The 24,114-nt window shown below is 42.9% G+C and overlaps 1 protein-coding gene across 1 annotated transcript; it reads right to left on the bottom strand.

Moving 5' to 3' along the window:
• Nucleotides 1-4,182: 4,182 nt before the first annotated feature.
• Nucleotides 4,183-5,127, bottom strand: LOC138579480 (olfactory receptor 5AR1-like). The gene has a single exon (XM_069649810.1). The coding sequence runs from the start codon at nucleotides 5,125-5,127 to the stop codon at nucleotides 4,183-4,185; it is 945 nt and encodes a 314-aa protein (XP_069505911.1).
• Nucleotides 5,128-24,114: the final 18,987 nt, after the last annotated feature.

Here is a 24,114-nt window from a genome sequence, read left to right as displayed (position 1 = left end):
CTTTTAAAACCATTTATTTCGGTTATTCATGATATCATCTTGTCTAGGGTTATGTGATATATCAGAGGTGATTCCCCCAGAAAACCTGGCCTGCAACCCTTCTCATGTGGCTAGGAAAAGGCAGATGCTTTCTGATCCTGACCCTGGGGTGGTGTTCTGTCGGAGGATCACATGAGGGGGAGAGAAGGTCAGGAGAAAAGGGAAACCCCCTTGTTCAACTTCCCTAATACACCAACCTTCTAATGGCTTATTACAAAAGAGAAGAGGTAAGATAAACTAACTTTATCATTAGGGACCTCAAGTCCCATAATTCCCAAAGTACTGGGATGAAGAAGACGTCTAAAGAGGATCAAACCTACAGGAGAAAATCAGCTTGTTGATAAAAATGACCCACACCTGAGGGAGACTGGGGGCCTCATTATGAGTCAGCCAGTCCGGAAACAATGGTGGTGGTAAATCCGCCACCACCGTTGTTTCCGGATCAGCTGATTCTGAGTTCTGCAGGCGGTTGGTGTCACTCCTGCCAGGTGTGACCTGGAGGAAGTAACACCACCTGCCTGCAGGCGGACATGGAAACACCGGCTCTGTCATAGACGGAACCAGTGTTTCCATGGTCCCCATCCCCATGGAGTCCTATGGGACTCCATGGGAATGGGGATTTACAGAATTCCGCCACCGTAATTACCGGGTCACCGGGGTTGTAATGCCCCGGTGATTCCGGCAATCACGGAGGCAGAATGATATTACCGGTCTGGCGGCAGCCTGCTGGATTTTCCAGCACGGCTACTGCCGGACTCGTAATGAGGCCCTGGGAGGGTTTAAATGCCCCTTCAAGTGCATTAGTGAGCTGGGAGAGCAGTGTGAGCAGCCTGAGCAGAACCTGGTTGGAAAGAGAAGATGCTAGGACCACTCTTGAGTAGAGAACAGTAGCCAGCCTTCAGAGGGTCCTTGCCTCCAATTGTCTTAATTGCAGAAGTCGTGCAGCGGGAAGCGTGAAAGAGGAAAGCTTACCCGCTGAAGAACTGTTCTGCAGAAGTTCTGGATAGCGAAAGCGTGGAAGCTTTATTGCCCATGAGGCTGTCTCAGGTTGCCGGCGAGTAACAGGGAGCCTACAATGCAAAGGAAGCTCCTTCTACAAGTGGCGCGGGTGGCAGCGAATCAAAAGTAGCAGATTGCCAGGTCGAGAGGAGCCACTGAAGCAGAGTACCTGTGAGCAGCGAGGGAATCGGATGTGCACGTCTTACCTGGTGAGATCACAAGCTGAAAGTGACCTCAGAGCGCTCCGAGACCCCTGGTGGGCACAATACAGGCATTTCCAGAGTAGAAATCACTTGCGTGTGAGTGAAAGTGAAAACAAAGGCAATTATGAATACCAAACTATTGGAAACCAGAGAAAACCATATTTTCCAAATCCAAATGATTGTATATTTTAGCATGCAATTTTATTGAGAACCAGGCAACAAGACGGGGCAATACTTTTAAAACCTAATGCTTAATGCCCAAACCAAAAAAAACAAGATTGTAGCTATGTAAAACCAACTCCTTTGCCAAAGGCATGAGGGGACTTACGGTAGTTCCAAGGGTTGCAAAGTGTATTGCCCATATTTGAAGAAGCATATAACACGAGCTGGAATAAACCCACACTGCCAAAGCCAAGGACAAAGCAGAATCAAACCATATCTTTGACAGTGTTTCCTTGTTAAAGCAGTGGGGAAGCAAGAGTGGCAAGAAGGCTGCCCTTCCAAAAAGGGTTATTCAGAAGGAGAGGAGCATGGTTTGCAGAGGTGCTGGAAAGTGCGAAAGAGTACTAAAGAACACCAATGGGAATCTGGCATTCCCTGAAGCGTTGCTTAAACGTTGATGTTGAAAAATAATGAACAATGCAAAACTGTTAAAAGTCTATCTTAACCACAGAGGCACTTGTGTTTTTGTGAATTACTGTTCAGGCAGGGGAGTATACCCAATCAGCGAACCTTTCAAGTAGTAGGCCTGGCATGGGAGTACACCAGGTAGACGATGAAGAAGTGCTGTGAACCTATTTTGACAGACTTCCATTGCTGAAGAAAGAATTGAATACAACTGCAACAGAAGTAATAACTTGTGGCAAAGCATCATGACAAAGGCAATTTATGTTGCTGATAAAAGATTATTTGTGTATTTGAGGAAGACAAGTTTGAATCTAACTATTGAAAGAGGAAAAGAAAAACAATGTGTTTTTGTTGATCCACTGGAATAGTGAAACTTTCTGTTGTCTAATTGAAGTTCTTTGCTACAAACCAGGATTTCCTTGTTTCTTTTTGGAACTGTGGAGCAGAGTCTGGCTTGAATCTGGGGAAGAGAAATTCACTGAGATGATAAGGAGAGACTAATGTTCTATTGTTAATTTAACTGTGGATCTGTTATGATGCTGCTGTCTTTGTACTGCCTTCATTACCTTATTGAGATACATTGTATGTATTAGTGTGAGTACAGATATCCTTTGTTAGAGTGTTTTCTTTATTTTATTTCTAGCAGGGAAATCCTCCTCATAGTAGGGATAATGAGGGGTGTATCCACCCTTTTAATTTAATCAAATGGCATCTTTTGAAATATCTTCACCAGGTTGTCCAACTCACATTTCTGACCCCTCACAGCGCTCAACACAATTCAAAGACAATGTGATAACCAAATTATACATAATTTTTGGTGACAGTAACCCATGGACAACACTCTAAAAAGTAGTTGTAAAGCAACAATACAATTATTTTCCATGGGCAGGGGTCAACTTGTCAGTAGTAGCTGTGAACTTAAATATTATCAATGGTTCTCTCTGTGTTTAATTTTAATATACCTTTCAGTAGAATGGAATATACTGTGTCTCATTGTTTCGTTTCCTTTACATAAAATGGCAAAAATGCACTCATGCCTTAAGCCACTATGTCAGAAGAAGTGTGGCAACAACATGGCAACAGATCATGCTACGAAATGTTAATTTGGGGGAAAACAAATCTACCTTACACTAATGATGAAATAATGGGATCCCTTCAAGACTTTCAGCACAAATCCTAACTCACCTCAGTCAAAAATGTATTACATGCACAATGTGTTTAGAGCTGTCCCTTTTTACACACCCTGATGGTAAGGTTTATGAAGAGTGTAACCTCCTGACAACAAAATTACTGAACTCTTTGAATTCTACATTATTCAAGTATCCAATTATGTATCTTGAAGTTCAATAAGGCATATCTGTTCTGCTTTTGAAGATTTATGAACAATGATTCAAGAAAGCAACAGATTATTTTATCCGCTGTCAATATACCTTCAGCAAAATAAAGAAATCAGGGTCAAGCAAACAGCAGGAACAAAGTGAAATAATACACACCAGAGTTTTAGACTTTTACTGTAGTGAATTTTCATAATGGAGAAGAAATGTTGTTTAGATAAATCATAACATGAATCTGAGCTCTATCCACCCATGCATAAATTAGCTGAAAGAATGCACCTACAAGGCGGACTCCACATTGACACAAGTTTTATCTTGGGTAATTCCTAATGAGTGAGTACACACTCTTCTACATCAGCCTCCTCAGAATTGTGTTAGTCATCCAAGAGTCATTTCTGAGGTCCCCATAATGACAATGTGATACTGACAGTAAGTGGTCGAAGGTAAGCACCTTTTCAATCTGTTGATCGTTTCATAGCATCGATCTGGTGCCTCAAATATATAGAACTGTGCATTTTGTCAAAAAGAGAAAGAAGACCTTAGAAGTGATCCAAAACGCTGCAGTGACCTGTTGACATTGCATTTTTAGGGCCTCATCACTGCCTTAGCGGTATCCCAGCAGTAATTGTGCTGGGATACAGCCAACACAAATAGCATTCCCCAAACTCGGTCTGGCACTATTAGCACTGGATCCTGAGGTGCGATATTGCTGTAAATTCCCATTTTTCTAAGAGTCCATGGGACTTTATGAGGTGTTTTGGTGCTATTACAGCTGGTGGTAATCACACCATGATTGGGCAGAAAGCTGGAGATTTACCTCCAGCTAAAAGCTGGAGGTAAAGTTCAAACCTTCTGTCCAAACTCAGGATTACAGCCACGGTTTTGCTGCTCCTCCCCAGCCCCTGATGAGACCCCTAGGCATTACATGGTTCTCAATGCTTACTTAATGTTCTTCATGAGCCTAAAACCTGCCTCTCTCATCACTTCCTTAATGAGGGCACAGAGATACCTATAAGTCTTGTGAAAGCTCCTTTCATTTCTTTGTTTCTAAGGCTGTAAATCAAAGGGTTAAACATTGGAATTAAGGTGGTATACAGTATGGCAAGAATCTTCCCTTGATCTAGTGAATAGGATGATGCTGGACGCACGTACATGCAGATAACAGTGCCATAGAAAAGAGTAACAACAGTCAGGTGGGAGGTGCAGGTGGAGAAGGCCTTGCGTCTCCCTTCAGCAGAGCGGATTTTTAATATCACTGAGATGATGTAGACATAAGAGGTTATCGTTAGTGAAAAGGGAATGAGTCCCGCAAATATGCCTTCTACATAGATGAGACTTTCCAAAGTGTGTGTGTCACTGCAGGACAGAGTCATCAGGGCAGTAAGGTCACAGAAGAAGTGGTGAATTTCATTGGACCCACAGAAGGTCAGACGTGATGCCATGACTGCATGCGGTACTGTGTCCAAAAAACCTGGCAACCAGGAAAGAGCAACCAGCAACAGGCAGGACCTTTTGTTCATGATGCTGGTGTATCGTAAAGGATGGCAGATGGCCACATAGCGATCATACGCCATGGCAGCGAGAAGGTAGAATTCCGTGCTTGTGAAAGACAGGAAGAAGTAGATTTGGGTCATACAGCCGTTGAAAGAGATGCTCCTTCTCTCATCCAAGAAGGAGGCCATCAGTTTTGGGAACGTGACCGACATGCAAAAGATATCTAAGAAAGAAAGATTCTGGAGAAAGAAGTACATTGGAGTTTTCAGATGTCGGTCCAGAGTTACTGTCACTATGATGACTAGATTTCCACAGATTGTTACAAGGTAGATGAGCAAGAATGATGAAAAAAGCAGTGGTTGGAGCTCCGGGGCAACCAAGAACCCCACAATAATGAATTCCATTATGGATGTTTGATTTTGCTTTTCCATTTACTCTATGACATTTAATTCTTGGAAAATAGATAGGAGAAAAAAAGTAAATAAGACAAGATACCAATACATGTTTACCAGTGTTGCAAAGCTAACATTCAATGTCATATTGAATGGGCAATAAACCCACACTTCCAAACGTCTATGTATCTCCATGAAATTTCACAATCACCAATTGATGGGTGGGTAGTATGTAGTGTACATGCATGCATTATTAAATATAGGATGCTGCTCATCTCCATATCTTTCCACAGATTGCAAATGCTCGTTCCTGGAGTTACATAGCAGGCATATGTTTGCCAGAATTCCTCATTGCAATGTTAGAGATTGTACATTGAGGGAATGCTTAATAGATGCAGACATATACACCATGGGCCTCACTACGACCCAGGTGGAATGGGTTTAACGGCGCCAGTAACGGTGCCAGGGCTGTTAAACCCATTCCGCCCTATTACGTGATTCCCTCGTGGGACCCGCTCTGGACGTCTGTCCTGTTAACGGGCCCGTTGTTAGCTCCCTCCCCATTCCCATTGAGCCCTGTCGGGTCCTCCTAGGTTGTAATGGCCCGGTAATTCCTCATTCAAGGAACCCGGAGCCGGACCCGAGTTTGGAGGCAGCCATGCCGCAAATAGCGGCATGGCTACCTCCAACCTCGTAATGAGGCCCCATGATACTGAAGGCCTGCTAGAATATAATATCCCAGACATGTGAGTCTAGATTACCTTGAAAGATGTGAAAAGCATACACCTTGCTGCGGAGAGTGGGTGCTTCGCAGATAACTGTAGTAGTGCCACAGAGACTTCAGTGAGGTTTGAGGAACTTTATTACCAGCATCACAGTTCATCTGTCCAGCCAGCTCCTGCCTCTGTCCCTGAAGGAATGTGTTTCTCTCGAGCTGGTAGTTTGGAAATGGAATTTATGTTCCTGACTTTATTGCGTACTAATCAATTATCGATGTGGCTGTGACTGTGATGTGGGTGATGATGTGGGACACAAGGAAGGGGGCAATATGATGGGAGGCCAGGTATACAGGATTCAATATCTCATTGGACATTTAAAGTTTCAAACAAAACTTGTGTTCTAGTTCTTTCAATTATCATAACTTCTTAATATATGCACAGATTGATACCTTAAAAAGCAATGTATGCACAAGCAGCAAAATCATCAATTATTGTAGATTAGTTGATATAGTTAACGGGAGTTCTTTAAGCCTGGACCAGTTTAGTCTAGTAGTATATTCCTTTGAAATAGTTTATCCCAAATTCTTTGTGGATAACTGCTATTTGGCTGTGAAGCACTATGAATATTTTGGTTCCCTCGATCATGGTATGAAGAGGAAACAAAGGCTTCATTCTAATGCCCCCATTAAGTAGGGGCATAGTAAGGTTTGCATTTGCTGAAAGAGGCTTGCATATCCCATTACTCTGCAAATGTATGATGCAAAATTAGTGACTACGGGACAAGATGCAAGTTATACTTCAAATCCAGTAGCCTCACTCATACTGTAGCAGAATGTATAAATCACTCTTCTGGCTTCCTCAATTTGCAGCCATAGAACTTGCAGATATTCATCTAGGACCATATATGTTAAACAATTGTGTCAAGCATAGACCGTTGCTCTTTTGGGCATTTGTCACATTAAGCAAACTTATTTTGAGAGACATTATGAAATCTGGCACACCGAAACCACACCTTGGTTGATAAAAGTCAAATTTGAATGAAGAATGTTTGTCATGGCACACTTCTCTTATACACAGAACCTCTGTTACTCTGTTACAAAGCCTATAAGAAACCTGCAAAGAGAATTTCATGAGACTTTAAGCCAATAAACAAGTTAGTGAACCACCTAAAAGCCCAGAAAAACACTCTTATGTTTCTGTTAAATTGGTGTTAGTGTGTGATATGCTCTGCATATACCACCATTAGAAACCCATGACCAAGCCAGCTGAGCGCTTATCTACAAATGTTTGAACTTGGGCCGTCCAATGACTCCTACATGAGGAAGATCAATGGGGTGCTGGATGCAGTTGTGACAGCAAATCACTTGACTCAAACACAGATTTTACGTTAATTTAATTTCACTGATGAGCAACCCAATATGTTTATTCACTCTGTGCTAAAATAACTGGCCATTAGGTCATTTCTCCTGCCTCTGGATTATCACCTAGATTCATTCAGGGCCCTGGAACAGTTTTGGAATGCGTATGAAAAACATGTATGCTTGGCAAATAAGTTTGCAACATTCCTAAATATTGGGCGTTAAAGCAGAGTTGTGACAAAACCTTTCAGTTGGTTCAGACACAAATTCTGTCAATGAGCCATTTGCAGATACATCTTGGGATCCATTGTCTGCACGAAAAGGAAGTAGAAGGGGATTGAAGAGCAGGTGAGAGAACAAACTTCAATTGGGGGAGGGGGCTGAACATTAGTCCGATATAGTTGAGGGAGAGATAGCACATTAAAATAGGATCTAGTTGAGGAACATGTAGAAAATGAGAGCAGGCTTTAGTTGAGGAAGAACATTAAAACAGGGTTTATCTTTGGGAGAGGTAGAACATCAACGTAGGATTGAGTTAAGGGAGAGAGAGAACATCTAAATACTAGGACACCTTTTTGTGACAACTGATTGCAAGCAGGGGAAGAAAAAATCCTAGTGACCACCTTGCATGTCATAAAGAACATTTATTGCCACAGTGAGGAGAAGAAGATCAACACATTTTTCAGAAACAGAGAAGAGATTACATTCAGTGGTTCTAACTGTAATCCATCTTGTTGTGACAAGACAACATACTTGTTTCAGAGAAAAAATCATATAATTCTTATATTCAGTGGCTATCGCTGAGTCAGATCTCTTTTTGCGATGAGACAAGAAGACAATAGGAGACAGGAGGCTGCAGTAGATTGTGTTCAGTGGCAGTACTTATTGCCATTCTGTTTTGAGGTGAAAAAGTACTTTCTGCCGATGAAAAATAGAATGCAACCGAAGAATGGATTTAGCCGAGGAACAGGTGAAACTCATATGTTGGAAATCAGGGTGTTCCAGTTCTTTTAGGGGTGAAGGTATGAGTATGTTCATTTTCAACAAATATGATCTGGTCCTCTTTCAGGAGACCTGCCTGCAGGGTGGTGTTAAGGATGGTTTCACGATTATACAACAACTCTCAACCCACCATAACGGCAGTAGGCCTTCGGGAAGCCTCTTAACAGCGATATGAAATTCATTAAGGGTAAAATCTGGATTTATCTGCTCTCAGGTACAAGGAATTATGGCTTTAAGAATCTCTCTTAAATCGGGAAAAACAACTAGAACCCATGAATGTAAAAAGAAAGTCACAATACAGAAATATCTAGCTCAATCTCCAGATCGTCGGTACAGAGATACCTTCCTAATGTTTCGGCTTAACACGCTGCTAAAGAAATAAAATGAATACGGTAAATGTACGAAAATGCTCTTTGTAGACACTGTGGCACAGAAATAGAAACCCTTAAACGTCTACTGATTGACTGTAACGTACTTCAGAGGTAGAGGCAAGGCCTCTTATCGAAATGTGTCTATTACATAGACTCATTGAATTCAATGAACTTCTGGAGATATATCTTACAAGGCTCAACTTGCTCCCTAGTAATCAGAGTATTCAAATTCTTGAAACATAGTAAGATTGTCGATTGAATATCATTGATAGATTTGCTGAATGTTGGAATGCACAGAAGATTCTAACATTTTACATTCGCAAAACTGTAGTTAATGAACACAAAACACATTTTACACTTGTATAATTTATTTTATTGACTGTAAATGATATGTGAAATTATTAAGGTTGATTATGTAATATGTATAAGGTTTGTAATAAACTAATTGTACAATAAAACGATAAAAAATAAAAATAAGAATGAAAAAAACTGGAGCCATGATGGTTTATAATTTATATTGGAACCCTTCCCATTGCAACGTGTCTGTGTTTCTGGAGGAACTCTCTATTTTGCGCATAGAAGTCGATTCTAGATTTGGATATGATGGTCTCGTATTGGCCGCAAATCTGAATTCACAATGTTTGCCAAATCTACTTACGATTAATAAGAACTCTATGGGGAGAAGTAACAGAGACAAATGGAATACATTTTTCTTGGAGTGGAATCTGCAAATTGCAATGGTAATGTAACAGGGGTCTAGATCCCGGCGGGCACCTGGAAGAATGGGAATGCAAGATCAGTGATTGATTACTTGGTTCCTTCCTTGGTCTCTTTAACTGTTGTGAGACGCTGATGATTGAAGAGATGGGAATAAGTGACGACATTTCAATACAGGACTACTTTGCATTTAGATCACAAAAAACAGAGAAATGTTTCTGTCCCGCTGTTACTGTGAATTCCAGAAAATAATCAAATATTATGATTCCTTAGAAAAGCTTGGGTTTAAAGGCAAAATTAGGGGACGTTTTATGCTCCAAAGTTGATCTGGTGTGGACATTTTATATACACCGGCGGACTTTGTTGAATTTCTTTGGGACTTGGACTCCACTAGAGTAAAAACTGGGCTAAAGTCTTGCAGACATGAGCAATATTTTGCTGAGGAGACATCTATCCGGAAAAGTGCCCTGAGAAAGGCGATCCGAGCACTTCACCATCAGGGTTATTCACACCCAATCGTCTACCAAAAGAAGGGATCTGTACAATGTTTACAGAAATTGGTCCAGGCCCCAAAGATTTAGGAGCAGCAAGTACGATGGTCAAATGATGCTGGAGGCAGTGACTCCTGGAACTTCTAAAACATTTTGGGGCATAATTAATCGACAACTGTCGGCACAAGGCCCAATGCAGACGAATGTGGTCTCGGAATACAATTGGTTAAACTACTTTGGAGATGTGTTTAAGAAGCCCAACCCACTGTGCATATAGTTATCAAAGAAGATGCAAAGAAGAATTCCTCTGGAATGCGAGACCATCAAAGTCCTAATAGCTCGATCTTCTAGATCTATGGCATCAGGGCCGAATGGACAGGACACTTCTGAATGAAACACAGAATGGTAGGGCTCTAGGCTGAACTGAGTTTGTTTTGTAGCAGTATAGTTGCGGGTTCGTGGAGGTGCTGCCACACCTCCTGTTTGGGTAGAGTGAAAGTAGTACAGTCCTGGATATCTTGCGCTGTTTGATTTAAAAAAGATGGATATCCACTACAATAGTTTCATTCAGAACCCGATGTGGTTTTATTAGTGTAGTGAAGACATGTAGTGTTGAAGGTCAGCCGACATGTGTTTCGACCTCTAGGGTCCTTTTCAAGGCGGTTATTGAACATACATGTAAGACAGTGATGAGTGTGACAAGTGAGCAATTGGGACAATGTGAATTAAAACTGTACATGTGTTTCAAAGAACAGAAGGAAGGGGCAGCCCCATTTGTCATAATAGATAGAGTATGTCAATCATACAGTGGTTTAACACATATTTCTTAGGACCTCTACTGTGATCTTATCTTCTCTGAAAGGTTTACTCCTAGAGAATATGCTGTTTGAACCTATAGATCTATTCAACAGAATTTTGTTCTGACAACCTCTTTATACTTTCCTTTGATAACATAGGTAAATCCTACCCTGACTCGTGATACATACTTCATGATGCTCTTTCTGAAAATAATCAATAATAAATTAGGCAATAACGTTGTTACTACTAATTAATCAGAAAGTACTGTCAAATGTTTTTTTTAAATATGTGTAGCCTAGTTGTTTCCCTAGTTTAAAGAGCCAGTGTTTACTAAATAATGTTCTCCCAGTAGCTATTGTCGTCTACTTAGTAGCTACATGGATTTATGCCACCCTATTAAATTTTAGCTCTTCTCTGCACCAGTTTATTCTGTCCACCTTGGCTTTATTTATTCAGTGCTATGTTCACTCCATGTATTGTCTCCATATCTCTTATCCAACCCCTCAAATCAGATAATTCCTTTCTCAGCTCCTTATTCTGATTTCCAACTAAGCTAATCATGGATCCCTTAAGGAATGCCTTAAAGGTATCCCACAGTATGTCTGGATCCTCAGTAGTATGAGTAGCCTCAATACATAGTCCCAGTTCAGTGATATTCATGTATGGAAACCTTCAGTTTCCTGATGAATTTTCCATCTACTTTGTATCTTTTTAGCGCTCATAAAGAGACTGACCGCTGTAGCCAGAGATGAGAGAGCAGATAGTGTGGCAGCTAAAAACAGGCAGGCTACTAACGGAAGCAGATGTGATGAAGCAAATCCCTGATCAATACATGTACATTATTATGCACAGTAACATAAAATATGTATATACGCTTTTCCCTGTGTTTGTAATGGCATCAAACAGATAATTTGAAGTTTTATAGGAATAAGAAAAAACATCTCAGTATGCAGCTTTTAAAAGAAGATTCAGGATCAAAATTCAGATCCCCACATAACACAATAGTAGATGGCCAGTCAATGAGCGTTACTCCAAGCTTTTTATAGAAATCTGATGTAACACTTTTTGGTGAGTACAGACTAAGGGCCTCATTACACGGTAGGCGGTAACCATGGTGCTATTAGCGCCATGGTTGCCGCCGGTATTTAACCGTGTCCGCCTTGGTGGATGGCGGAATTACCGCCCTACTCCAAGGTGAGCGGGGGCGGTAATTCCCCATTCACCAAGGCACTTCCCCATTCACATTTTTGCCCCCATAGGGCATAATGGGAATGGGGAAGGTGCTAATTACGGTACCCCAAATTGCGCTACCGTAATTAGCACCAAGGTCCCTTTGCGGCCCCCTACTTTAACGGCTGGTAAAACCAGCCGTTAAGGTCGGGTCCCGCAAAGGGAACTCGTAGTAAGGCGGTAAGGGTTTACCTGTACCAGTGCCCTTACCGGTACCGGTAAACCCTTACTGCCTACCGTGTAATGAGGCCCTAACTAGACTAATACACTGCACATATTCTTCTAAAATTACTGATACCACCTTTTTGCATGGCATAGAAATCTCCCTGCATGAAATATTTGGAGATATCACAAAATTATTGTACACTCCTGAGCTTTTAGTAAACAGTGATCCTTACAGCCTAGCTGTCTCACTTGTACATATGCCATAATGCATTTCAAAAATGGAAATGAATACAACGGTGGACCTCTTGCAGGCCTTCGACAAGGTCGACTGCAGTATACTGTGGACCAAATTAAAAACGTAGGAATGCCCCCCGGGTATACTGGACCGGATCATGGCACTGCACACCAAAACATCACCCCGTGTTCACCTCAATCACACGGGCCTGCTCTCGGGCAGTATGCACTCGGAGCGAGGGGTGAAACCAGGATGCCCGCTTGCTCCAGTCTTGTTCATTGCGTTTCTTGGAGACTTCCAAAACTCAGAAAATAACATCCGATCCTTTCCACCAAAAATAGGTCAGACCTGTGTGTCCAGACTATGGTACGCCGACGACCTGGTCCAACTGAACCAGACCAAAATTGGACTTCAACGCCAATTAACCAATCTAGCGGCATATATGAAAGAAAACAACCTCAAAATAAACAAATCCAAAACCAAAGTACTCCTCCTCTCCAAATCTGCAAACAGCAGGGACGGAAAACATTTGGCAGACCACACCTGGTACCTAGACAATGTTAAGATCAAAGTGGTCAAAGAGTACAAGTATCTAGGTATCTGGATCGACAACTTGTTGAAAGAAACTACAATGCAAAAATGTCATGGGACAAAATAAGAAACCTCGCAGCCCAGACAAGAGAAGTAGACAAAAAAATTGGCAAATTTTCACTGTCTATAGCCATACAATTCTTCAAGTCAAAAATCATCCCGACCATGACATACGGAATGAACGCCTCCTTAACCATGCCTGCATCAATCTGGTTGCAACTGGAACGCTACCTGTGGAAATCGGTCCTCGGCCTACCCAAATCAACCTCCATGGCTGCAATTCGGCGCGAACTGGGTCTCCTTTCCCTAGCGGCAGTAGTGGACAAGAGCGCTATGCAACTGTACAGAAAGACTCTACAAACCAACACTATTCCAGTCTACCAAGTAATCGCGGCAGAAATCAAAAAGGGGACTTGAAACCCATTGAACAGCTGGGTCAAAACTCTTCAAGTAAAACTTGAAGAACTTGCCTGGACAGAAGAACAGCTCATCGGCAACCCGGGAAGAGTATCAACCAAGATCGAACTCCAAGACTGGACCACTACAAATGATATAGTCCTCGAAAATAAACTACTATTGCACTTACCACCAGTATACAACAAACTAAGAAAACTACTAAAGTATTGTGAAAAATTTCCAAACAAAACGCTATGAAAACTCTTCATGAGAGCCTGACTAAACTTACTACACACCAGGGAAGTTCTAACCACTAGATGTCTGGCAGCATCTAGTCTCTTCCGTCTTTGTGGCAACCGAAAGCAACCAGAAACAATAAGGCATCTCCTCACCACCTGCCCACAATTGACCAAAGAGAGAGAAGCTTACATCTCACCACTTATATCTTACCCATCGGCAACAGACAAAGTTACGATTTGGACGAGGTTAATTTCTGGAGAATCCTCAAGATGGACAATGGCATCTGCCAAATTTCTAGATGCAGCTTTGCTCGGCTGTAGTACCAGATCCAACACAGGTCACAACCGCCCAAATCATAAACGACGCTGAGATTCTACCTACCTAAGTGGTGAGGTGAATACCAGAAAACAAGCGTCACAAAGAACACAAGATGACTTGCAAAAACCTTTTAAATGGTTAAAAGACAAGTAATAATAAAAATAAAAACATTGACACATTGAGTGTGTTGAGAAACCAATAGATGTGTCAATCAGTGCTGTTCTGTTTGCCATGCACCTCCCTCATCCTCTTTCCACATTGACCATCCTCTCATCCCTTGTGCTGCCCTTTCTTTTCCATATTGAATCCTCCCTTCCCACTGGAAGTCTTGCTGTTTTTGCATCTGACAATAATTGCAAGCTTGACAATATGCAGGCACAAGAAGGATCAATTACATTGCTTTTTGATGTGTTGCACCCATGCCTTTTACTGTATGTGTGTGTGCATGTATCTATGGGATTTGCAAAGCATGCACTTAATTGAGAGGCAATGGAGCACTACATAAAGTGGACACACTCAGGGGGTAACAAGTTGGCTGTAGGGATAGCATAGGAGCTGGGATAGGTGGGCGACGGGAGGGGTCGTGCTCAATGAGGACAATATGGTTAAGTCAAGTGATCAGAGAAGGGCAAGATGTTCTTTGAGCAGTGGGCTCTTCAGATTCTCCATGAATTGTAGGATGGAGAGGACAGACTTATCTGAGTTTGGAACCTGTTGCAGAGGCAGGGTGCATAGCAGGAATAGGCTCTTTTCCTTTGTTTTTCCTTCTTTCCGTTCTTTTCTTCCAAACTGCTGATGAGGTGGTTTCCGGTGTACTGTCTTGAGCATGACGTTTGATGGAGTAGTCAAAATCCATCAATACTATTCAGATCACCATCAACCTCATTGTCACTATCCACATGACCATTGTCATCACCTGAATCAGTCTACACCACCACATCACATCTACATTTAGACTGCCTCTCAAATCATTGTAAAAATATCCACTATCATCCACCGCTTATCAATAACCAGTTCTGCATCAGTTTCCACAGCCACAGCACTGGTCACATCACCAGTCACATGCCATGTGTGAAGCCACATGTTCATCCATGTCCATCCACAGACACATCCCTATCTACTTCCTTTCCAAAATGTACATATTTTGTGGTGAAATAGCCCCTGTAAGTGAGAAATACATAGGCCAGAGTCAGTTATCAGGGATCACCCAAAATAAAAGGCCAGCACAGAAATGATGTCAGACATAGGGCCGAGTGAAAACAAATCAAAAAGGAAAGAAAGTGGGCCTAAAAATCTGAAGATGATAAAATCTGTGCAATGCCTTTCATGAAGGAAGAGAAAGACACGGGGCAATTATGTTTTGACAACCTCATGCAACCGGAGTGCACAGTATCTTCAATGAAATGCCAGATTGTGTTTCAAGCAGTCACAGTGAAACAAAGCATTTTACATGGCAAATAAATAAAAGCCTGTCATTTCATTTTGTCTTCATATAGACTAATCATTTATGTGAACTTGGTTTCTGCCTATCACAAGCTCATCCACATGGACACTTTTAAAACAACTCGCCTGGATTTTTGGAAATTGTGTGCCTTAATTGTCATTTCAAATGAATTTATGAGTTTACCAGTTGTTTGCTGCAAAGGACAGGAACAGTGATTTCTTCAGATGTCAAACCAAACTCCAGGGTCTCCCTGTTGCCCTAGAGAGTCAGGCCTGGCTGCCTTCATCCATCAGAACCATTCCTTAAATATACAAGAAAATAATTACTTCTTAGATCAGAAATGAGAGCAATACCAGATACGCTTAGGTCTATTCTGCAGCACCTCTGTCCTCCAGGTCACAAGTCCCATAAAAAGTGCATTAGTATGGCCATTAGTGGCCATTAGACCTTGAAAGGGTAAGTTAATATAAACACAGATCCCTCTGCTGATGATATGTGCCTAACAGGGGAGAAGTGAAACTTAAAAAGGGCGGCTGGGGGGGGTCTATCAACTGAGGAGCAAAACTGCACATTGCTTTTAAATGGGAGAATCACATTTTATGGTATAACATGGAAAAGGTACATCGCACACCAGTCATTCTAGGCTTTTATTAAAGGCTAAAATGGTTTTGGTGGGATAAACACAAATAACGTTATTAATGGAAATGTGATTTGGGCCTTCCCAGGATGCAAACTGTTGATAAAAGCATGCCAACAATAATTCATATGACACCCGTGAAGTGCCATAGCTGGGTTCTTCCACTAAGTCCAAGAGGTGACCTTGTGCCAAAATAAGGTGAGAACATCCCAGGAGAGAGAGGCCTAATCTTTAGTGGAGACAGGAGCCAGGAGACATTGAAAATGATTGGGACCCCTTGAAGGAAAGAGAGGAGATCCTTGACTGACCTGCTTGGCTGCCCCAGCGGTGTGCCCTGATGCTCCCTGATGCCCAGACCAGACCTCTCCTATAAGTAGAACTAACCCCAAAAGCCATAGAATGTGTAGGCCTTATATATTTTTTTGCATTGTTTTAGTCCTCTCCCCATTCAAAATCCCCTGTTTGCCTCTGTAGATCCTTAGCATATTTATCAAGGTAAATCAATGAATTCCTCCATTTAATTCACAGGATCTGTATGGTTGGCATTCGAACCCAGCAATATTTTCCCAGTGGTTTGTGAGCCGGTATAGTCATAAAGATTTGCCAAAAGAATTAACCCCCGCAAACCCTGCATCCATGGGTGGGTGCAGGGGGTAAAACACAAAATTCCCCATTGATCCCCTTCATGTTAAATCAGAAGTGGGAAGCCAAAACGAAATTGACCCTGGTGTACCCATTGTGCTATGCAAAACAAATTCTCTATTTGCATTTTCGTTCTCAAATTGAATCTGTGATTACAACCCAACAACCAATTTTCCCATTGTGTGCTGACTAATATCCTGAAGCCCTGCCTGTCCTTTTTAGGTGTAGAAAAACAAATTTCCAATGTCTTTCTATTCTTTCCCATTGCAGCTGTGCTAAGTAATTCAAAACTGATTTTCCCACTGTGCTCTGAAAAATGAATTTTACCATTACCGATCTGTCTCCCATATTGTTTCTGTGAGTAATATTCAAAATCCAATGTTTCCATTGTGTTCCCACTCCCTGCCACTGCCTTCCATTCAAAAGAGTCAAGCCTAAATGATGTTTGGGGGGTGAGGGTTGCTGGAAGAAAAGGATAACCCTGTTTGCCATCTCTGTGTGTGAATTGTTCTTCTTCTGTCGTGTGTGTGATGTAAAAGGAATTAATTGTGGCAGCATATCTCTGCAGGGGGTACGTCAACATTTTGGGCTGACGTAATCTAGTTGTGATATTTGGCTAAATAAATTAATTAATAACTATATTCTTAATACAAACTGGCCTGGTTCCTAGTCCATTGTGCCACCAGGTATTTTTTGGGGTTGTGTGCAAGACGGGTTGGAGGCCTGACCAAAAGAACCTGATATCAATCAAGAAAAGCTATTCATTGCCACAGTCCTTGTGGGGAAGGAGCTCCCTGACTTGGGTGTGACCGTGTAATAAACTGCGACAATGTTCATCCACATCAGCATCCAAGCCCAATGTCAAGTGTCATGGAAGGTTGCAAAGTATGAGCAAGTCCACAGAACAGCAAATCGTGCTCACAACTATGGCAGTGAATAAACTCACACTAACATCCAGGCTTTGCAGTGAGGTGCACAGCCTGACTGCCGTGATCTAACAAGCCATACTCACTAATAACTCCAGAGAAGAAACCTACTCCAGCAATCACAATAAGATGCTACTGAAGGTAGCAAAGCCTGGCCATTCTGAGAGAACAAGCTGAATGCCCCCTCATACCACATGCTGTAGTGTCGGGAAAGGCGACATGGCTCAGCCTGCCGGGATAAAAGCTGCCAGACCTGGCCATCCATCAGCACCGAGAGACCACACAAATGGAGAATGTTGCAATTTATTGTGATCTTTTCGTGAATATGCCAATCTAAATGCAAACTTTATTGTTAATGTAGCTGCTATCAGGTTGATGGGATGGTTTTTTTCCCATTATTCGGAAGCCATGTTCTATGGTGTCATATTATGAGCCCATTATTCCGAGGCCATGTACTGTGGTACCGTATTATGAGACCAATATTCTGGGGCCATGTTCTGTGGTGCCATATAATGAGCCCAATATTCCGAGGCCATGTTCTGTGATGCCATATTATGAGCCCATTATTCCGAGGATATGTTCTCTGGTACCATATTATGAGCTCAATATTCCGAGGCCATGTTCTGTGGTGCCATATTATGAGCCCATTATTCCGAGGCCATGTTCTGTGGTGCCATATTATAAGCTCAATATTCCGAGGCCATGTTCTGTGGTGCCATATTATGAGCCCATTATTCCGAGGCCATGTTCAGTGATGCCATATTATGAGCCCATTATTCCGAGGCCATGTTCTGTGGTGCCATATAATGAGCTCAATATTCCGAGGCCATGTTCAGTGATGCCATAATATGAGCCCAATATTCAGAGGCCATGTTCAGTGATGTCATATTATGAGCCCAATATTCAGAGGCCATGTTCAGTGATGCCATATTATGAGCCCAATATTCAGAGGCCATGTTCAGTGATGTCATATTATGAGCCCAATATTCAGAGGCCATGTTCAGTGATGCCATATTATGAGCCCAATATTCAGAGGCCATGTTCAGTGATGCCATATTATGAGCCCAATATTCAGAGGCCATGTTCTGTGGTGCCATATTATGAGCCCATTATTCTGAGGCCATGTTCTGTGGTGCCATATCATGTGCCCAATATTCAGAGGCCATGTTCTGTGGTGCCATATCATGTGCCCAATATTCAGAGGCCGTGTTCTGTGGTGCCATATTATGAACCCAATATTCCGAGGCCATGTTCTGTGGTGCCATATTATGAGCCCAATATTCCAAGGCCATGTTCTGTGGTGCCATATTATGAGCCCAATATTCTGGGGCCATTTTCTGTGGTGCCATATTATGAGCCCATTATTCTGAGTCCATGTTCTGTGGTGCCATATTATGAGCCCATTATTCTGGGTCCATGTTCTGTGGTGCCATATTATGAGCCCATTATTCCGAGACCATGTACTGTGGTGCCATATAATGAGCCCATTATTCCGAGACCATGTACTGTGGTGCCATATAATGAGCCCATTATTCCGAGGCCATGTATTGTGGTGCCATATTATGAACCCAATATTCCGAGGCCATGTTCTGTGGTGCCATATTATGAACCCAATATTCCGAGGCCATGTTCTGTGGTGCCATATTATGAGCCCAATATTTTGAGGCCATGTTCTGTGGTGCCATATGATGAGCCCATTATTCCGAGGCCATGTTCTGTGGTGCCATATTAAGAGCCCATTATTCCGAGGCCATGTACTGTGGTGCCATATTATGAGCCCATTATTCCGAGACCATGTACTGTGGTGCCATATAATGAGCCCATTATTCCGAGACCATGTACTGTGGTGCCATATAATGAGCCCATTATTCCGAGGCCATGTTCTGTGGTGCCATATTATGAGCCCAATATTCCAAGGCCATATTCTGTAGCACCATATTATGAGCCCAATATTTTGAGGCCATGTTCTGTGGTGCCATATGATGAGCCCATTATTCCGAGGCCATGTTCTGTGGTGCCATATTAAGAGCCCATTATTCCGAGGCCATGTACTGTGGTGCCATATTATGAGCCCATTATTCCGAGACCATGTACTGTGGTGCCATATAATGAGCCCATTATTCCGAGACCATGTACTGTGGTGCCATATAATGAGCCCATTATTCCGAGGCCATGTATTGTGGTGCCATATTATGAACCCAATATTCCGAGGCCATGTTCTGTGGTGCCATATTATGAACCCAATATTCCGAGGCCATGTTCTGTGGTGCCATATTATGAGCCCAATATTCCAAGGCCATATTCTGTAGCACCATATTATGAGCCCAATATTTTGAGGCCATGTTCTGTGGTGCCATATGATGAGCCCATTATTCCGAGGCCATGTTCTGTGGTGCCATATTAAGAGCCCATTATTCCGAGGCCATGTACTGTGGTGCCATATGATGAGCCCATTATTCCGAGGCCATGTTCTGTGGTGCCATATTATGAGCCCATTATTCCGAGGCCATGTTCTGTGGTGCCATATTATGAACCCAATATTCCGAGGCCATGTTCTGTGGTGCCATATTATGAACCCAATATTCCGAGGCCATGTACTGTGGTGCCATATTATGAGCCCATTATTCCGAGACCATGTACTGTGGTGCCATATTATGAGCCCATTATTCCGAGGCCATGTATTGTGGTGCCATATTATGAACCCAATATTCCGAGGCCATGTTCTGTGGTGCCATATTATGAACCCAATATTCCGAGGCCATGTTCTGTGGTGCCATATTATGAGCCCAATATTCCAAGGCCATATTCTGTAGCACCATATTATGAGCCCAATATTTTGAGGCCATGTTCTGTGGTGCCATATGATGAGCCCATTATTCCGAGACCATGTACTGTGGTGCCATATTATGAGCCCATTATTCCGAGACCATGTACTGTGGTGCCATATAATGAGCCCATTATTCCGAGACCATGTACTGTGGTGCCATATAATGAGCCCATTATTCCGAGGCCATGTATTGTGGTGCCATATTATGAACCCAATATTCCGAGGCCATGTTCTGTGGTGCCATATTATGAACCCAATATTCCGAGGCCATGTTCTGTGGTGCCATATTATGAGCCCAATATTCCAAGGCCATATTCTGTAGCACCATATTATGAGCCCAATATTTTGAGGCCATGTTCTGTGGTGCCATATGATGAGCCCATTATTCCGAGGCCATGTTCTGTGGTGCCATATTAAGAGCCCATTATTCCGAGGCCATGTACTGTGGTGCCATATTATGAGCCCATTATTCCGAGGCCATGTATTGTGGTGCCATATTATGAACCCAATATTCCGAGGCCATGTTCTGTGGTGCCATATTATGAACCCAATATTCCGAGGCCATGTTCTGTGGTGCCATATTATGAGCCCAATATTCCAAGGCCATATTCTGTAGCACCATATTATGAGCCCAATATTTTGAGGCCATGTTCTGTGGTGCCATATGATGAGCCCATTATTCCGAGGCCATGTTCTGTGGTGCCATATTAAGAGCCCATTATTCCGAGGCCATGTACTGTGGTGCCATATTATGAGCCCATTATTCCGAGACCATGTACTGTGGTGCCATATAATGAGCCCATTATTCCGAGACCATGTACTGTGGTGCCATATAATGAGCCCATTATTCCGAGGCCATGTTCTGTGGTGCCATATAATGAGCCCAATATTTCAAAGCCATTTTATGTGGTGCCAGATTAACAAGCCAATATATTGAGAAGGGTATTATTCCTTGGCACAGACATCTGAGAAGCAACACTTTGTTGTAGAGTACTAGCATGCTTCTATATGTGTACTCAGCACACAGTATTGCTGAACACAACAGTTTCCCCTGAAGAGAATGGCTATGGTGTGTTTTGAAACTGTAGTCCTGCTGTACACTGTTCATGATGCTATTAATGTTGAAGTAGATCAGTGTTTCAGGTGAATACAATTACGTGTTTATACAAACATATGTCTCTTGTGAATATGAGGTCACACAATATTTCCAATGAGAATGCTAAATGTGTTTGGAAAAGCAGTGCATGAGTGCATTCAGGGCACTGTCTAACATTGCTAATTCTTAAGTGACTTCTTAAGGGCCTCCTCTTTCCTTTCTGGGCCATTGTAAGGAGTGTAAAGGGAGGAAGACTCAAGCCTGCCCAGCAAGACTGGGGGGAGGGGGGTGGTCTTCTGGTGATTCCTCAGCATCAATAGAGCAACCACGTGCACTCTGTACCTGCTAAAACCCACCCTGTCACTATTCACCCATGCATAACATATTTGATTTAAAATGTGCCATTTCCACACATTAAAAAAGAGGTTTTAAGTGTATCTCACATCCAAGCACATTTCTGAAGGCTTTCCCTAATTTGCTGCACTCACGGGTCACGTAAACTCAACATTATTCACAGGAGGGGTAACAACTCTATATGGGCAAGGCTTGGTGCTGTAGACCCCTGTGATAATGAGGTGCGGAGTCTAAAATGCAAATAACATACCATTAGAATAGCATAACAACACACATGATTCTGAAGAAGTCTTGCAAATGCTCAGTACATCCACTTTGGAAATTTTTCCAGCACAGTTGCCTGGGGGCCAGTTGCTCCATCTCCCCTCTCCTAGCCCCCCGCCCCCTGTTTAGGCAAGATGCAGGGGAGAGCTATGAGTGGTGATGGCAGAGGAAAGACAACAGGTGCAAGCAGACCTGCCTGTGACCATGGATGTACTTAAGAGGAAAGGAGGGAGTGGGGCAGTCCCCACCACAGACACACACGTGCGAGAGGCGGTAAGGGAGAGAAGGATGAAATAAAGAGGGGTGAGTGGTCACACAATGTGCCAGATGGTACTGACATACAGCAGGGGCCATGGGAAGCCGAGGTGAAATCCAGCCAGTGTTGCAGAGGGGAAGGAAGGCAAGGTTGCACACAGAAGGATTTCCCTTAGCAAAGCTCTTCACAGAGCCGTCCCGGGGAGTCTGTCCTGTACTAACTCAATGATGGGCCTGAGGCCTGAGCAAGAGGCCCAGCACGCCTACCCACTCCTCTGAGGTCTTGGGAGCAGCTAATGTGGGGGACACCGTGCCCAGGAAGGAAGGACCTCGCGGGGGGCGGGGGCACGGCGGGTCATGCAAGGTCGGCTCAAGTAGAGACACATTTAAATCGACAACAGAATGATGAAAGGTGGAGCAACGGTGATCAGTTTTTTAACCGTGATGTTCAGAGGCTCATATGCCCTTTAAGGAAGCCCTACATACACTGATTTTATGGATGTTTTATGTATTCACAAAAGTTGGAATTACATTTTTCATTTTCATGTTATTAATTGGCTACTTGCCAAAACATGGAGTGCTTCAAAGGGCAGATCACACTCAACTGGGTGTCTGCACACGATAGGGTGGGGGTTTAGAAGGAAACCCTGTGAGGCAGAAACAATACATGCCTCCCAGGGCACCTTTGGAGTTCATGTGGTGATGTCCCATCCTGGGAGCTCTTGCCAACATGACCCTATCCATGCCATGCCCTGCAGCTCTGCACCCTGGCATGTATCTTCAGTGAACAGCTGTGGCTCTCCTGTTCTGGATTATTAAATCCACCCTCACCATCACATTTAGAGGTGAATAAAGTATCTCACCTACCAGAGAGGTTTTGCAATTGTAATCCTTGAAGGTTCTTCCGCAACTCACAGGCACATTTGCTGAGATCAATACATTGCACTTGGACAGGCAGATTAAACCTTCACTTGGTATCAGTCAGAACTGTCACTATGGAGTAGCTTAATGCATTTTGTATGGGATATTTCCTTGAAAGGAAGGCAGGCCCTCTACCATATGTCCACCAGGTTGGGTGACTCTAGTAGACTGAGACAACTAAGCAAAGTAAAAGTGGAGTCAAGATGGTTACTCACCTTCTGTCACCTGCAATATTTTGTGTGACTGCCACTCGACGTTCAGCTCCTGTGCTGAGCTCTATGCTGGGGAACATAGGGAGGGTCACTCTTATGCTCCCTGCATGGGCTTTTACTCACCTTCCTGTAGTCTCCTATTTCCAACCCTACTGGAGTCTCATGATTCAGACTTGCGGAATTCAAAGCAGTCCCTGTGTGAAGGGCACACTCACCTGGTCTGCATTCCACAGGCACCACCGTCACTGAAGCTGATTAAGCGGGAATATTTAAGCTGGTTGGAAATATCAGGGGATTTCATAATTGGTGAGTTGCTTAGTTCTTCCACAATGTTGAACTCTCAACACGCTGCTCACCTGAAGTGTTCTCTGGGGACAATGCGTCGGTGTCTGGTCTCTCGGAGGATCATCCAATCACAATATTTTTTTCAAAGAAGAGACAACCAATGTTCACACAACACCGTGCATATCTGCATTTAGAAATAAAAATACAATTGTTTCTCTCTTGTCCTCTGTGTTGCAATGAGTGCATCATATGATCAGTCTTTTAACTCTCTTTCAAATGTGGGGAAGTCCTTGTTGGTATGTACACATTTGTATATATATATTACAGGGCCTGGTTGTTAAGGTTAAGTTGCTCAACCCATATGGAAAGCACTTTTTGTCCGGCTTATAACTTTGCCCACCCTTGACGAATCCTCACAAAACTTTACATATGGCCCTGTCAGATTGATTCTCTGACGTTTGCTGAGGTTTTGTCCAGGGGGTGTAAAGTTATAGGGGGGGGAGGTTCAAAATGTGTGTTTTTTTCCCCGACG

This window comes from Ambystoma mexicanum, chromosome 3p, assembly GCF_040938575.1.
Source record: "Ambystoma mexicanum isolate Mex_15411 chromosome 3p, UKY_AmexF1_1, whole genome shotgun sequence".
NCBI classification, from domain to species: domain Eukaryota; kingdom Metazoa; phylum Chordata; class Amphibia; order Caudata; family Ambystomatidae; genus Ambystoma; species Ambystoma mexicanum.
The sequence above is the reverse complement of the archived record's forward strand: the minus strand, read 5'-3'. Positions and strand labels throughout refer to the sequence as shown.

Bases quoted from the DNA above. Each gene is read 5' to 3' on its own strand.
- LOC138579480 (XM_069649810.1), bottom strand. From the start codon at position 5,127: ATGGAAAAGCAAAATCAAACATCCATAATGGAATTCATTATTGTGGGG.